This window comes from Choristoneura fumiferana, chromosome 25 (genome assembly GCF_025370935.1).
Source record: "Choristoneura fumiferana chromosome 25, NRCan_CFum_1, whole genome shotgun sequence".
In the NCBI taxonomy this organism is placed as follows: domain Eukaryota; kingdom Metazoa; phylum Arthropoda; class Insecta; order Lepidoptera; family Tortricidae; genus Choristoneura; species Choristoneura fumiferana.
This window is the reverse complement of record NC_133496.1, coordinates 9764921-9781423: the sequence shown is the minus strand read 5'-3', so window position 1 is coordinate 9781423 and position 16503 is coordinate 9764921. Positions and strand designations below refer to the sequence as shown.

Below are 16503 nucleotides of genomic sequence, written 5' to 3'. Positions count from 1 at the left end.
CACATCGAAAAAAGAACAAGTCGTATTTTCTAAGATAAGATTGTAAGGGTTGGAAGTTTAAATTATCAGGATTAAAATCAGAAATGCGAAAAATGTTGTTTTGCCTACTATAAAAAAAATAAAGCAATGTAAATACAGAACGTTAATTTTGCGTTACTCAACCTTTATGGGTTCAAAAGTTGTATTTCATCACAGGCCAAGCCGTGAACAAAGGCTAGTTATTAATAAATAGCATAACCAGCCAGGTTAAACAGCGCAGTATGCTTTCACGGGTCGACCAATTAGATGTTTAATTGCAGATACGAACTCATTACTAGCTATTATACGTAATGCAGTGATAGGCCGTCGTGAACTCGTTTTCTAAACTGTATAAAAGTCAAGGTAAATTCAAATAGGAGTCATATCATAAGTGACTTCATAAGTCATCGGTTGGAAAAACTAGCAGCAGAAAAATTAACGAGACTGTCGAAATTAATAAATAAAACCTATACGACTAAAATATGTTAAAGTTAGTTTGATTGACAATCGTAAGAAGGATAAAAGTAAATCATTCTGAAGAGCTGGAAAAAATTAGGAGGACTAATCCAAACATTGGCTTAGTGGCTAATTAAGCACAAATAAATGACACACATATAATTCATTAAACAAAAAACAAAATAGGTGCTATTAAAATGATGCCCTACCCAAGTGGCTTGATTCTGGATAACAGCAATAACTATGGAATTGTGAAGACAGAGACCGTGTTTGGATTCGTTCCACCTAACCATACATTTGTTAATGAGAACATCAATGATACAGAACCCGTGGAGTGGGTGTTCAAACCAGGGAGTTTTGAAAGGCGGTCCTTACAAGGTATTATGAATAATTACTACTAGTATCTAGTATATAGTAATTGTATTTAGAAAATCTGTATTTTTTTACAATCTGGCTAGTAAAATGCATGCTCTAACTAAATGATGATGAACGTAATATAAATACTCTAATTGTTTCTATAAAAATCAATGTCCAGGATCTTCTCGGGCTCTTGCGACTTCGGCTGAAAAAACTAAAAATAAAACGCAAAGGTCGAAAAAGTCCAAAAAGCACAAAAGAAAAAGTAAGGGAAAAATAAACAAATGCATTTATAAAGTGATAAAGCAACCAAAGAGGAAAGATAGGAGACGAAACAAATTCAAGATGCCTAAGAAAATGATGATGCCCTTGATTCTGGGCTTATTAGCAGCAAAGAGTATACTAATACCAGTAGCGTTGAAAGCTTTGGCATTCATGTCTGTGAAAGGTAAGAATAATTTGTTTTACAATGCTTTAATTTAAAATAATACAGTAATATTATACGTCCACGTTCAGAAGAAGAGTGGAATAAGTCGTAGAGGTTAGTCAATTTTGAGATGTAAGCGTCATTTTTCTTTCAAGCATATCTTCCTCTTGCTTTGCTGGGATTGAAAATTATAGCCTTGACATTACGAGGATAATTTTGTGCAACACTACAAAACCACAAATGAAGATGACAAAAATGCACCATTTATAGGGTAAGCAACTTTGTTGCTCTCTCTTTAATAATATACTAAAACTTTAGATGGATACTAACATATTAACAGACCAAAGAAAATTAAAACGACTGAAATTGGACCGGCCTTCGTGGTATTCCGTAGTTCACTCTACCCAGTAACCCATGTTTGCTAATACATGCTGTCTGATCTTAAACTAAACTTTAAAGTACCAAAACCACCACTATTAACAGACGTAGCGAATAATGTATTTCCATCGGTATAAGTCGGACTTCAATCGGAATACGATGGCATATGTGACATTTTTATATCCATTGATATGGAACTTTATTATTTAGATTGCTTTTTTCGAATATTTTTGTATTTTTTTTTTCAATTCCAAATTTTTACTTTTACGGTCATCCCGTAAAACCTACATTGAAACCTTGAATTCCTTAAGTGGCTAAAAAAGAAACAAACAAGCTGAGATATGTGGTGCATAGGGAAAATTCGTGTTTGTGCCGTTGTCCAGCAGTGGTGTAGCGGTATAGCACACGGCACGGAATACCGAGGACCTGGGTTCGATTCCCAGTGCTGGTCTTATTTTTCTGGTTTTTCTGTGCATCTATATTTCAGTTTGTATTTGCAATTTATTATTTAGAGTCAAATGACAATGAAGCTGATTCAGAGAGGACGGTAAACACGAACTTTTCCGATCAAATACGATGAATGACCATTATGAACTACATCTGTTGCTTGATTATAACTTCCTCCATTTATTACTTCGCCATTAATAAGATTATATTTCCAACAGGTCTCATGATGGGTTTCTTCTCGACCGTAATGGCTTCCATTCTTAGCTTAAAAGGAATGTTTGACCACTCACACGTGCAAAATAGGAAGGACGACTCCAAAACTCAAGTGGAAATCATTCAAGTCCCGACGAAGAGTGAAGACCACGTGTACTACGATGACCATTACCGGAGGGTTGATGTGCCAATGATGGGACATGAACATGAGAACTGACTGACTGACTTTTAATCAGCATCACTTGAGGCATCACTATGCTTAAGTTATACCTACTTATTTATTAAAAAGCTGTAGAGGCTGCTTGTCGCTAACAATATTTTATGTGCAGAATATCTAAGTTTAGAAAAAATCGTGACTTCTTGTCAATTTAATTTATAACACTTTTTACTGAGAATTCAAGATTGCAGGAATTGAAAATTGGTCTCATCAAACTAGCATACGAATATTTAAAAAGCTTAAAATTTTAAAAATGATTTCAATGACTATTTACCTAAGTTAAAATTATGTTATTTTGTTCCTAAAATTATTTACGATACGTTTTAATTTTTAATCGAATAAACCAAAGTCAGCATTTTTAGATTATTCAATAAAGCTATTTGTACTAGCTCTTTAAGGAATTCATATTGTATTATTTTATATTTCACTGGTAATAAAGACAACAGATAAAACTCTATTTCAATTATTCTCTTAAAGTATTCCTATAGTAAAAGCGCGTTAAAAAAAAATTCTCCACATGGTTCATCATTTTAGGGAATGTTACGGACCCTTGGGTCCCATAAAGGGGTCAGGGGCACTTTCCCCGGCGGTCAGCGCCCAAGGCCGAGCCATTGAACTTGCGCACTTTCTATTTGATCTGGATGCGTATACGCATAGTCCACAGATAATTCAATAAAATACAATATCTATAAATAAATAGACAATCTTGAAAAACAAATGATTAATTAAGTCACAGTTTTAAACATAAAAAAGTAAAATAAGTTATTTTAGACTGAAGTACGAATTGTTTGAATGACGAAGAAAAACAAAAGTAACAAAAGCAAAATAAACGTTCCATCAAGAGTAAATAAACTTATAACTAAATTAAAAAACATTGTAGCTAGTGCTTTTGAATTATTTTAGAGAGTTAATAGTCATGGTGTAGGTATCGAATATGTGTAAGTAACTCTCTCTCTCTCTCTCTCTCTCTCTCTGGACATTGATTTTGTTCCCTTTTTTACAATCATTGATTACATTAATAATAATCATCTCAATAGATTTTCTTATTTCCTTCTGTTGCATCTTTGAATCCTCGTTTCATTTGAATGTTACTAATATACTGCACATAAACATCGTATGCAGGTGTAATGGGCGACTGTTACACAACATCATGATCGGGTGCGTTGGCACACTTTCTGGTTATGACATAGCGACATAATAATGAAGATGATATTAAAACTTTGATCACCCCATTTAATATAACAAGTTTGGGAAGAATGAAGTTTTTGGAAGTATATTGAGCAAGTTAAACTAAGACGCTCTAAAAGCAGATTGTCTAAAAAACAAATTATAGACATAGAAAATAGATATTTTTAGAAGCAGACGTTTTATGAAACGGATCAAAAGAACCTAAATGACTACATCTTTCCTAGGCAACATTTAATACGAGAAAAAAAAATCTCACTTGCTCACTCAGGTCACACGCTGTAGGGTTACAGTACGCTTAGTATATTTCCCCGTTCACAAAGTACGTCTCAATCGCGTTCGCGTTAAAATCTCAATTTGTATGGAAACACGGACAGCGCCTCTAGCGGGAAGTTTGCGCAACAACTTTTGTGAGTGTAGGTTTGCTACGTAAACTATTTAGTCCGCGTATCGTAACGAAATCGGGTGACGCCGCCGCACCGTGGACATTTGGCGGCTACGTATCGACGATCTAATGCTCGATTTACGTCTTCGAATAGTAAACGAATGAATTGTGAAAACGCCACACTAGAGGCACAGTTCTTCCAAACTACTACTCTTTGCATCGCTCGCTATCATACACATACAAATACCTAATTATGGTAACTTAGATGTCTCGCTTTTCCCCTCCCCTTCCCTTGCTTTGCAGGCATTTTAATTAACAGACAATTTGTCTTCAAGACAATGAAAATCTTAGACATTTTGCTTGGTAGTCGTTTTAGCAAGTAGGTAAATCATTTGCCTAAACGGCATACAACTATTTAGATATTACACTTTGTAGGCATACTATTTAATAAGGCATCTGGCTTTGTAGGCAACTCGTTCAAAAAGTTTTTTGTAATTATGTATTCATAAAGTAATCACATTATTAACAGACTAATTAAAGTAAATATAGAACAATAATAAAACTTTAAACTAAAAATACGTAATCGCTAATCATAATTGTCAAAAGTTTCGTCTCGTTTTTTTTCACAGCAAAAACCTTTTGTGCTCGTAGTTGTTTTATGTTTTGATAGCCCATTTTGTTTTAAGTGCACATTAATGAAAAGTTCAGACACGTACTCGTAAGCGGAAAACAAAGTTATCCTCAAAATATTCCTTTTTTCCTTTGGAGGTTCAGAACCTTAAAAACAGATAGCTTGTAGCACTGTAGTGTCTTAGCCATTGGTGATACAAAAACGCATGCAAACTATAAGCAGTTGCACAAAAGCCAATTTAAATATAAATAATTGTACAAAAATTCTGTACAACCCCAGAGAAAGTGTCGTAAACATGCAATAAGGACAATTTGACACGGAATTTATAAATATCATACCACGTGCCAAGTAGGCCGACGGTATGAGTATTTTCACTTATGCGTATGTCATTATGGCAGCCTTTACTTAATATAATTCTAACGATACTATATAGATTGTACCAGAAACCGACGCCTGTAACGGTAACTGCAAAAGGACCTCGGAAAAATAGTTTCGTTTTCTAAATGACATTATCACAAAAACTAAGCCATTTAAACTTGAAATTAGTTATTTTGAAAGGCTTAACACGAACTATCCTACGTGTTTCCCAGGATCTCGAAAGATCTCCATATCACATTTCGTCTAAAATTGGTTTATTTTATTGGTTACAGCCAGACATACAGTGTTACAATCGCATTTATAATAACTATAAGGTGTAGGGATTTACTAAAGGGCCGGCAGCTATCTCTCTCAAATATTTACTAAAGGGCCGGCAGCTATCTCTCTCAAATATTTACTAAAGGGCCGGCAGCTATCTCTCTCAAATATTTACTAAAGGGCCGGCAGCTATCTCTCTCAAATATTTACTAAAGGGCCGGCAGCTATCTCTCTCAAATATTTACTAAAGGGCCGGCAGCTATCTCTCTCAAATATTTACTAAAGGGCCGGCACTTATCTCTCTCAAATATTTACTAAAGGGCCGGCAGCTATCTCTCTCAAATATTTACTAAAGGGCCGGCAGCTATCTCTCTCAAATATTTACTAAAGGGCCGGCAGCTATCTCTCTCAAATATTTACTAAAGGGCCGGCAGCTATCTCTCTCAAATATTTAGCATCACTATTCAACGGAGTAACGCTGTCGGCTTTTTGTTTGGGTAGAATGCTACGAGGTCTTTTCTTTGTTTAATTATTTTAAGCGACTAAGTTTTAGTTTTAATTTTATCACAGCTTTATAATTTTGACCATTTAAGTAAAGTTTATCAAGAGTTATGCTTATAAACCCATTAAATGCAAATGGATTACATGGGAGTTATGCTTATATTTTGACATGTACTTTGCATATTTTGTTATTCATTTGATCAATCCTGAAATTAGTCAATTTAATAATCCACGTCTTAAATCGAGTTTAGCTCGACATGTTTCAGGCTATTTCTTAGCCCTTCTTCATAGGAGCACACGACTCGGCGGCTGCCGCAACACCCGCTCCCACACCGAGTGAAGAAGGGCTATGAAATAGCCCGAAACATATGGAGCTAAACTCTATTTTAGATGTGAGTTATCCGTTACAATATCATTTAACATGAGTGAGTCTCACGGTAGTTTCATGTTCAAAATTTAATAATCCCTAACTTGGGTAAAACACAATAGTAATTAAACATTGTCCTTCATCTTTTCAAAATAAATTTAATGTTGAGGTTTATCTAATTATCGATATCTAGATAACAAAAAAAAACAAAAAAAAATTTACTCAATAAAACGTTAAACATTACTTTATTTTATATTTCAAAACCACTTTGCAAACTCAGATAAGCAGTCTATGAAGTTCCTCCTTCCTTAGCGATAGAGATCAATGTTGAATGAAGCAATGACTTACGTTTTTCATCGTTGTCATCCCGTGGCTGCTGTGGACGCATGCGCCTACAAAATGTGTATGAATGAACGTTTAGGCTGTATACATAGTTCAAGAGATCTTGATAGTTGCTGTGCCGTAAAGATGTGTAGCTGTGAACTTAAATAATTTATTTGATGTGTAACTGTACACTTACACTAGTTTGCTAATGTCGTTCGGAACTGGAAACAAAAGATCGGAGTTCTTTTTCCTTCTCATTTGAAACTTCAGGAAAAGGAAGAAAACTGACGAGTCCCAAGCGATATTATTAATCAATAATTATAATTCCATTAATTTTTTTTTTGTTGCTAGCTTTCAGTAGGTATAGATTTAAGCTTTGACACATTTTAATTTCGAACTTAGGAAAAATACCACAGATTCGTTTACAATTATCACAATGGAAATTGGATATTAAAAATCACTTTGAAATTATTCACATACATACACTACTACACACACACACTTATACTTATATTTTAAAAGAAATCAGTATTTACCTATCGGTTTACTATTTGCGTAACTATGTACCTTGAAAGGAAATAATCTAATCTGACTTTTTTTATGCTTGTCTTGAGGGTAAATGAAAACCTTTAACTTATTCAGTGTTCTTGGCGTTATTGACATTATAAAACACTAATTTTATTGATTTTGACTAGTTGACATTTTTATAAAGTCTTTTAAACTAACAAATCCGAATAACTCTATACTTGTACAGTCGAGTTCATAAACATATGAGAAAAATTTGATCAAAAATATCTAAACACGACTCTATTGTTAACGCCGTAGAAGCGTGTTATAATTTAATTAAACGTAGTTAAATTTAAAGAAAAATATGATTTGAACCCCATTTGATGATACCGTAAAAATTTTAGGACATAGTACCTTGCACCTAAGTCCTAAAAATTGTAAATAAAAAAGTTCATTTCAAGTTTACTTTAGTGCATACTGCCAATTTAAGTGTAATTTACGATCAATTTTTATTTAAAAAATAAGGTATCGTGCAAGTGATATTACAATTTAATAGACAAACCTCCACAATTCGACGGAGAGAGTATCACCATTCCCGTTCCCACGAATCACCCCAAAATCATCAAGTACCAAGACCACTCAAACCCGAAACAAAAACCTTTGCCTCAATTTCAAAACGCTCCCGCACCTAATATAAAGACGCCGGCGCATCCCAAGCATCAATTGGTCCTCGCACTTGTAAGGAGCAACACGTTAAAAAAATGAAAGTGTTGTGCGTGATTTTGATCGTTGCGGTGGTTGGCTGCTGCGCCGCTCCCGGGCCCAGCGAGGAAGACCGGGTCGAGTTGTTTTCAGGGGTGGCTATTGAAAAGTAAGTTTTGATATTAAGGATCTAATTCAAAATCAAAGTCAAAATATATTTTTCCATTTAGGTCTAGCACTCATGGATGTCAAAAAAGCCCTCACCTATTTTGACTTAATTGTCTCTTTAAAACTGCAAAGCCGAAAATATCTTTGCTAAGATAATCATATGGACCGTGATTAAAATTTATCCAATTCTACCCGCATTATCTTTAGTCTAAATTATCAGGAGCTCACCAAAAATAAGTAATTGTAATAAAAAAAAAATATCGTAATTTATCGATTTCAGGTTATAATATACATCCATATTTAATATAACCGGATAACTTCACGTCTTAAATCGAGTTTAGTACGACATGTGCGCGTGTTGCAGCAGCCGCCGAGTGCTCCCAAGAGGAAGGCCCGAAACATGTCGGGCTAAACTCGATTTAAGACGTGAGTTATCCGTTACAATATATATATATTTTTAATATGAGTGAGTCTCACGGTAGTTTCATGTTCAAAATATACATCCAATTACAAAGCACAGTCCTCTTCTTAGAATGAAAGGGCTTGGGCCGTAATTCCCACATTATTCAATTTCTTAGAAGGCTTTCTAGGAATGTTTCCTTCACCGTGTGTTATGTTAATTATAATACTCGATAGGTGTTTTCATTTTATATAATTTATAAAGTACCTAGTAGTGAGATCAATTTTATTTTTAACCACTATATAGTAAGGTGGAGCGAATTTCTTTTTTTGGATTTTAAATGCTGAATAGTGCTAAAAAGTTACCATTTGTTCAAAGGTTTATGAGAAAAATAAAAATATCAAACCTACTTTGAGCCCTCTACTGTCATTTAAAGATTGAAAAAAAAACTGATGTTAAATTCCGTAAAATATTATGTTTTTACCTAAAATTATGTTGTCATCTTATTCAAAATATACCTTAGTTTAAGTAAAACGCCTTTGTAACGCACTAAATGTACCAAAATTATAAATTAAATAGACTGCCAAAACTACCAATACAACCAATTTTCATTTAAGTATGTTTATGTGACTTGTATGTATTGATACAATTTTTATTGAAGCTGATGTCCCGTCATTTTCCAGCATAATTTTTTTTATTTATTTTTATGTGAAATTACAAAGTTTTCATACAAGAATCAAAATCTTCGAGGTAAGGTAGAGGGCTAAAACATATGTCGAAAAAATAATATAAAAATATTTATGTAAGAAACTAGTCCATATGCAAATTTTAAGAGGTATTCGAGACTGGTTACACAAAATTTAACTCCATACATAGACGCTCCACCCTAATAGCGATCATTCTGTTTTAAAAAAATATATACCTCGTTGAGTTTCTTGCCGGATTCTTCTCAGCAGAGATTTTTCTGAACCGGTGGTAGATTTTTTTTGACATTCATAAGTGCTTGTTATAGCCTAAATTGAATAAAGATATTTTGACTTTGACTTTGACTTTGATTCTTTTGTAGAAAACTGTTAAAACTCGAGTTCCGGAGAAACGCCCTGGCAAGCTTACACAATTTCATTGTAGAGAAAATAAAATGACTCATCTTCTAAGTAATGAAAACTTCTCAAAACAAGTTCATTTCTGTTCCAAATAAACAGTTTTAGCACAAAACTTGTTCGAAGAGAAACCATTTTGGACAATAGTCGCGCATTATTTAAACCAGAAACTTGTAATGGGTTTTGTTATGCTCACTGAACTTACACATATCAGGTTAACGCCTTTTACAAGTGACACTAAATAAGGAGAACTATACCGTGTTATTTTTGATTTCCTTTAACTTTAAAGGTATATTCAACAGGCAAATGAAGTTCATGAAGGATAGATAATGAATTATTAGCAGTAAAACAGTGTAAATGTCCTCAATTTATGATGTGCTTTCACAGTTCTGAAATAATCCGTTTTATTTCACATACATTTACAAGAAGGTTAAAAAAGTTAGTTTTTTATTTCTCTATTTCATTTCTATCAATGTTTTTCAACACAAGTCTAACAGTTTGTTAATTTTACGAATTTACCTTAAACAGTGACTGTGAAGTTTTTATATGCATGAAAAAAAGATTTTAATATAAAAAAGGTTTTAGCAAAAATGAATTATCAAGTGTATCAATGAACTGAGCCATCTGTGAAGATAGCGGGAAAAAAAACACAGTGTTTACAAATCCGGTCTATACTCATGTCGAGTCGGGTTTACACAACTATTAGATACTTGCTTGTCTTGTTAACTTGCAAAGTTTACCGAGCATGACGGCTGATAGCTTAGTGGGATGTATATTCCAGGAAACTGAAATACGTACCAGGAAGGAACCTTTTCTTAATCAAATTGGCTATAATTTCTATGAAAATGTATATGATGTCAACGTGACATTACGTATTAGCACAAAGGTTCACCCTGGTACGTGATTCAGTTTCCTAGTTTCCGCCGTGATGTGTGGTGATGATGTGATAAATAAAACAAGCTTTTATTTATCTTGCCTTGTGTGTTGTTGTTTTTGTATTTGAGTCAAATCCTGAAAGTTCATTTTGATCCACTTTCATTGGTCAGATTGATTTGTGATATGCATACGTAGGTTGGATGATATTGCAAGTACAGTAAACATCAACTACAAATAAAAATGTATTGAATTTTTTTCAACAAAAAATCTTACATGAACACTTAATCGCTTCATTAAATTTAATTACGCAATTAATTATATGTTATTAAGAACAGTACTTTCTCTGTCTTATTGTGCGTATAAATAAAAGGACATGCGTATAAATTATAAACTCAGATGATGAATGTACTTAAAAGTAAAAAAGATAATTCTTTGCCAGAGTTAACAAAACTATGAAGCAGATTTAACACTGAAACATTATATAGGTTTTAGTCGAAATCACTTAAGGCCGAGGCCGCACTACGGCTAAACCGCCGCGGTTTTTAACCGCGTGACTTTGTGAATCAAGTAAACTAATGCAAGAGGCCACAATGCAATGTTTATATTGTCCGCGTATTGAGTCTCAACATTTACTGGATAAGACTTAAGACTCAACATTCTTTATACGTGAGTGGGTACAAGTCAACGGCCAAGTCACACAACATTAACTATAATAATAAAGAAATCGCAGTAAGGAACCTTAGACTTGGCACGACTTTGTCTAGATAAAATAATTTCTTTTTAGAGATAAACAAGCAGCTCCATCGAGACTTGGCTAGTTTTTTACAGAATGTTTTTGGTGGGATTGCTTTAACATTATACAACTAGTCATTACCATGCTTTAACTAAAACATTCGTATTGTAAAAGAGCATTTCTCAAGTTCCCTTTGTGATTGTAATTTTGGTACTGAAACATGCGTGTAAAATGGTCACTGGAACATGTTGTAACGTGCTTGTTATGAAACGCTTTCTAAAGTTATGGTAACACGCAGTTAAAATACCTACTTAATATGTAATATGCCATAGAATGTTGACATTGTTCACGGTAAACCAAGAAACTAAGGAAACCTGCACACACTTGCAAAGCGATGCAATAGTGTGAGTCCACACCAGAGATGTTATGGAGCAACGTATCCGTAACCAAAGCTATCGGATATCGGAAATAAAATAAAAATTGTATCCCTAACTGAATCCGATATAAAAAGTTCGGATAGTTTCCGACAGGGGCGGAGTCTAAATGCGACATGATGTGACAGGTTTTTGTTCATTATTTCTATTGCTAAGTCGCAATTTACGAATCGTAACTATTACAATTAAATCAAGTAAATATTTCCTATTTCTTTTTTACTTTTACACTTCCTTCAAAATCCAATATCCGTAACCGAAACCGGAAATATCGGATAATCCGCAATAATTTAACATCCGTAACCGAAACCGGTATTATGTTTGACATAATATCCGTATCCATATCCAGATCCGAAATGTTATATCCATTGCATCCTTGGCCCACACTGGACTTTGTGGGAATTACAGCTTAAGCCCTCTGAGGCCTATGCCCAACAGCGGGACTATTATAGGCTTAGATGATGATAATCATACTAATAAACTTGCTAAGAGCTGCGCTGAATTAAGTAAAGGGAAGCTAAATAGTGTATCCATACTAATATTCTGGAAGGGATCGCTCTGAAGCGATAAGGCCGCCTATTGCTTACCTTAGAAAATCTCTATGTATATACTTGTGTTTTCTGTACTGATTACTGTATTGGTGTGCAATAAAGAGTTATTGTATTGTATTGTATTGTAATATTATAAATGAGAAAGAGTGTTTGTGTGTTTGTATGTTTGTCTGTCTTTCACGTCGAAACAGAGTGACGGATCAACGTGCTTTTTGGCACAGAGATAGTTTATGGGCCAGAGAATGACACAGGCTACTTTTTATCCCGGAAAATGCACAGTTCCCGAGGGAACAGCGAGCGATAGCCGAATTCCACGCGGGCGAAGACGCGGGCAAAAGCTGGTTGATTAAAATGTATAAAACATTAACGCAATTAATGCAATTTTGTTTTCCGAGATTTCTCGTTAGTTTTTGCCATAAATATGTAAATTCAATACAATACAAAGACTCTTTATTGTACACCAGACATAGTAAGCGATACAGAAAACAGTTACACAGAGAAAAATATATATATATATATATTCGTTGGTCGTGAACTGATTTCAATTTTTTAATTCTTTAATAATGAGTTTGTAATAAATTGGTCCCGTGTTTAAACAAAATGGGGTCATCAAATTTACTACATATTTGATGACAATAACTTTTATTTTAAATTACGATTAAAAAAAGGAACTTATTTATTTACAGAGATGCGTCTGGAGAAGACAAGCTAAACGTTAAGTTTGAACCCGGAGAACTCAGAGAAGCTGCCAGGACATTTGAAGAAGGTGAGTTGAGAATAAATAACAAATTACTAAATTATTAAATTACTGGCACTTAAGGTATTCCAACTTAGGCCTCTAGGTTGGCAACCTTGGTGTTACAGATTTTTATGGGCGGTGGTGATCTCTTACCATCAGGAGACCCACTTGCTCGTTTGCCATCCAGTCGAATAAAAAAAACGAATAGTTAACGCGCGCGAAGACGCGGGTAAACTAGTGAATCATAAAATGCCGGGAAAGCCTATGAGAATCGAAAGGCAATGCGCAGGTCGTCGCCCTGTTACGTGGCGCGCATAACAGCGGTCAAGGTTGGCCCGCGCATGCGCTTGCTTGCGTCACCATTATAGAAGAAGCCTTATTTAGACGGTGCGAAAAATATCGCACGAGTTGAATCACGTGGAATATGTAAACGTTTCCTCATTTTCAAAAGTACTACACGCATTTTTTTTAACTAATTATAGGTACATCATCATCACCATCATCTCGATCATCATAGGTAGATGGACGCTTAGAACAGATCTATACAAGTGTATCCAGGTTCCCTCACGATGCTTTCCTTCACCGAAAGAAGAGCTGATGATAAAATTCTCATGTTAAATAATTAAGTTAATTCTTATGTGTGAGGTGGAGGAGCTCAGTTTCGAAACTACGATGTTGTGCTAGAGACAAATAAATATTAAAGCAGACAATAGCCCGTCTTATCACTTGGCCCTAGGTACCTAACGTGTGAGCGCGTGGGGTAGAAAGCCTATTGTAATTTATGATAATAATAATAATAATAATATATCATGGGACACCTGACACCAATTGACCTTGTCCCAAACTAAAAGCTTGTACTATGGATACTAGGCTACGGATAAACATACTTATATAGATAAATACGAGTACATACTTAAATATATATTAAGCATCCAAGACCCAAGAACAAACATTCGTATTGATTCGTATATATCAGCTCCGGCTGGGAATCAAACCCGGGAACTCAAGCTTCGTAGTCAGGTTCTTTAACCACTTAGCCATCCAGTCGTCAAATACTGATTTAAATGGATAATTTGGTTTCAAATGTAAAAATTTACACAATTCTTAATTATGTTTTCGTATTACTTAAAAAAGCAAGTGAAAAATGGTAAATTTTGTTGATTACAAGTGTAAGACGTCCACCATTGAGAAGGACATAGACCTGAGGCCATAATGCCTAACGTTACTGACGCTCGCAATCGCAATCAAATGACAGATTTCGCATTCAAAAACTGTCATTTGATTGCGATCGCGAGCGTGAGAAACGTCGGGCAATACGGCCTCAAGTCTTTGTCCTTCTCAATGGTGGCTACAGTTACGGTTAGAAGCGACAACCGAAACAACTGGAGGTCTATGGGTAGGCTGATGTCTAACAATGGACGTCCTAAGGCTAATAATGTTAACGATTCCTATAATTTTCGTTTTTTTATGCTTTGTGGAGAAAATTGTATGTTGAATCATTTGATATACCTAATATATAATTTTTTTGTTCAAAAATCCAACCAACCTTTTTTAATTGACAGGTTATTCTAAATTAACTGTTTCAAAATAAGTACCTACCTAAAGTAGCATTTTTAGGCCTTTTCCTAATTATTTATTTTACCAAGTGTGGAACGGCAAAAAATCTAGCCCTTAAATGTATGCAATAGTAGGTTATTTTGTATGTAGAGTGGGCCAAATTTTGTGCCGCTGAGTATATTATATACTTGTGATTCACGCGCTGGGCATTCACTAAATAAATAACAACAGATAACCCACTTAACTTGATGAACTTGACTTAACTCGATCCTACTCGACAGCTCGCGGCAAAATCAAGAAATACGCCCCCCTCCTGACCGGCATCGGGGTCAAGGTCATCGCCGTACTAGGACTACTCTTCGGTGGACTGACGCTGCTGGTGACCAAAGCTCTGGTGGTCGCGAAGCTGGCTTTCCTCGCTGCGGCAGCTTTGGGCATTCAAAAGCTTTTAAGTGGAGGAGGCTTGAACAACATTAGTGGCAAGGTGGGTAATGTGAGTATTATACAATCTGCTTTGAAGGGACGCCGTCTTGGCTTAAATTTTATTATTATTATTATATAAATTATCAGGCAGGCAGTTGCAAGCAACTGATAGGTGCCTGCATCTAGCTAGCTGTTCCTTGGTCAAGTATTCTTTGTATTGTTAATTTGTTGGTCTAGCCGGTTCTTGAATTGTAGTTTTCTGTAAGTTTGTGTGTGACTGTACGGTCGGTGATGACATCCATGTACCTTTCTAAAATAATAATTCTCTCGTCCTCTGAAATCTGCCGCCCTTTGAACGCTGCCGCCCATAGGCCGCGACCTATACGGCCTATAGACAAATCCAGGACAGCTTATGGCGCAACGTAGGCTTACTGTAAATGACCCGTCATTTATATCCACCTTTTGATAAATAACGTTTTTGAATTTGAATTTCTCTTTCAGATCGCAAGCTTCCAGTCCCCCTCCCCACAATGGAACTCGCCCACTGCGCCGGCGTCATCCTACCCTTACGCTAGATCATCTAACGTCGCACAAGATGGTAACGACTTGGCGTACAAGTCGCAGATACCGTCTTAAGCTTAGTTTATTTACTTTTACTAGTGACGACGTGGACGGTTATGAGTCAACTGGTAAATTTGCCAGTTATAAATTTACTGGTAATGACATAACTCTTCACTAGTTAACTGGTGATGACATAACCGGTTACTAGTTAACCGGTAATGACATCATATTGTGAATTATTCTGGTGATAATATGATCGATTATAACTTAACTGGTCACGTAACCGGTTATTAACTAAATAAGGATATAATAATCTGATAAATGGTGGACTCAGTAATGCTTTAATTATTATTGATTTCATAGATTTTTTTTGTAGCTTCGGTTATGGACCAGCAGTGTTCATTCAATGATCTTCATTTTATAATTAAGACTATGGCGTTGCCGTTAATTTTTACAAATTTTTATTCAGTTCAAAATTAATATCTTAAGCCTTTTTTGTAGTGCTTGTAAGCTTTAATTGTATTTTAACTTGTATTATTTAAAAAGCTGAATTTACGGTGCATTGTTAATAATTTATATTTTCATATTTTATATTAAAAGAGTACATTTTTGTGTGTTAAGTTTGAAAATAAGTAGAAAAATATATCTGTACAATTTATCAAGTTTGGAAAGTACAGGGTACGAGCCAGTTAAAAATATATATTTATAACACGGACTTTGACTCCGATTAGTTTAAGATTAATTACTATACGGGTTTTGTGTCATTATAAACCAAACTATTAAAATTTGGTACTAATTTGTATTTTTCAAATTATGAGACTGTTTATATTTTATATTGCATTTAAGTAAATAAAGAGATAAATAATTAAATAAACCGTTTTTTTCTTAGACATAAGACACTAGATAATTTTTACGTAGTCAAAAATAATTTTTCTTCAGCTTCGAATCACATTGAACTGTTATTCGTATTCAAATCATATTGCTGATTTACCAAACGTAATATTAAATTGATAAAGCTTTATAAAATTACAATAATAATAAATACACAACAGTAATTATTTTATTTAAGATTACCGCGGTCATCACTAATTTTACGAATTAAAGTACCAGGGCAAAACAAGCCTTTTCCCAGAGATAAGACCAAGCTAGATCGATTTTTCATCCCCGGAAACCAAAATATACATACCAAATTTCATCGAAATCGTTGGAGCCG

At 34.7% G+C, this 16503-nt stretch overlaps 2 protein-coding genes across 3 annotated transcripts; both read left to right on the top strand.

Annotated features, from left to right (window-relative positions):
* Positions 1-671: 671 nt before the first annotated feature.
* On the top strand, positions 672-2513 carry LOC141442048 (uncharacterized). Its single transcript, XM_074106953.1, has 3 exons — positions 672-852; positions 1010-1279; positions 2302-2513. Exons 1-3 carry the CDS (start codon positions 672-674, stop codon positions 2511-2513), a joined length of 663 nt encoding a protein of 220 aa, XP_073963054.1.
* A 5259-nt stretch (positions 2514-7772) lies between these two features.
* Osi14 (DUF1676 domain-containing protein Osi14) lies at positions 7773-16166 on the top strand. Of its 2 annotated transcripts, none has more exons than XM_074107173.1 (4): positions 7773-7920; positions 12697-12776; positions 14588-14799; positions 15231-16166. In XM_074107173.1, exons 1-4 carry the CDS (start codon positions 7811-7813, stop codon positions 15363-15365), a joined length of 537 nt encoding a protein of 178 aa, XP_073963274.1. In that variant the 5' UTR covers positions 7773-7810; the 3' UTR covers positions 15366-16166. The 2 variants fall into 2 exon arrangements, with proteins under 2 accessions (XP_073963274.1, XP_073963275.1); XM_074107174.1 differs by having other exon boundaries at positions 14588-14790; positions 15231-16165.
* Positions 16167-16503: the final 337 nt, after the last annotated feature.

What these genes read in the sequence shown, in the direction of transcription:
- LOC141442048 (XM_074106953.1), top strand. Translation starts at nt 672, where the DNA reads ATGATGCCCTACCCAAGTGGCTTGATTCTGGATAACAGCAATAACTAT. An exon ending in TGAAAGGCGGTCCTTACAAG is followed by an intron (nt 853 to 1,009) that starts GTATTATGAATA and finishes ATCAATGTCCAG; the next exon opens with GATCTTCTCGGGCTCTTGCG. An exon ending in GGCATTCATGTCTGTGAAAG is followed by an intron (nt 1,280 to 2,301) that starts GTAAGAATAATT and finishes TATTTCCAACAG; the next exon opens with GTCTCATGATGGGTTTCTTC.
- Osi14 (XM_074107173.1), top strand. Translation starts at nt 7,811, where the DNA reads ATGAAAGTGTTGTGCGTGATTTTGATCGTTGCGGTGGTTGGCTGCTGC. An exon ending in TCAGGGGTGGCTATTGAAAA is followed by an intron (nt 7,921 to 12,696) that starts GTAAGTTTTGAT and finishes ATTTATTTACAG; the next exon opens with AGATGCGTCTGGAGAAGACA. An exon ending in TTAGTGGCAAGGTGGGTAAT is followed by an intron (nt 14,800 to 15,230) that starts GTGAGTATTATA and finishes TTTCTCTTTCAG; the next exon opens with ATCGCAAGCTTCCAGTCCCC.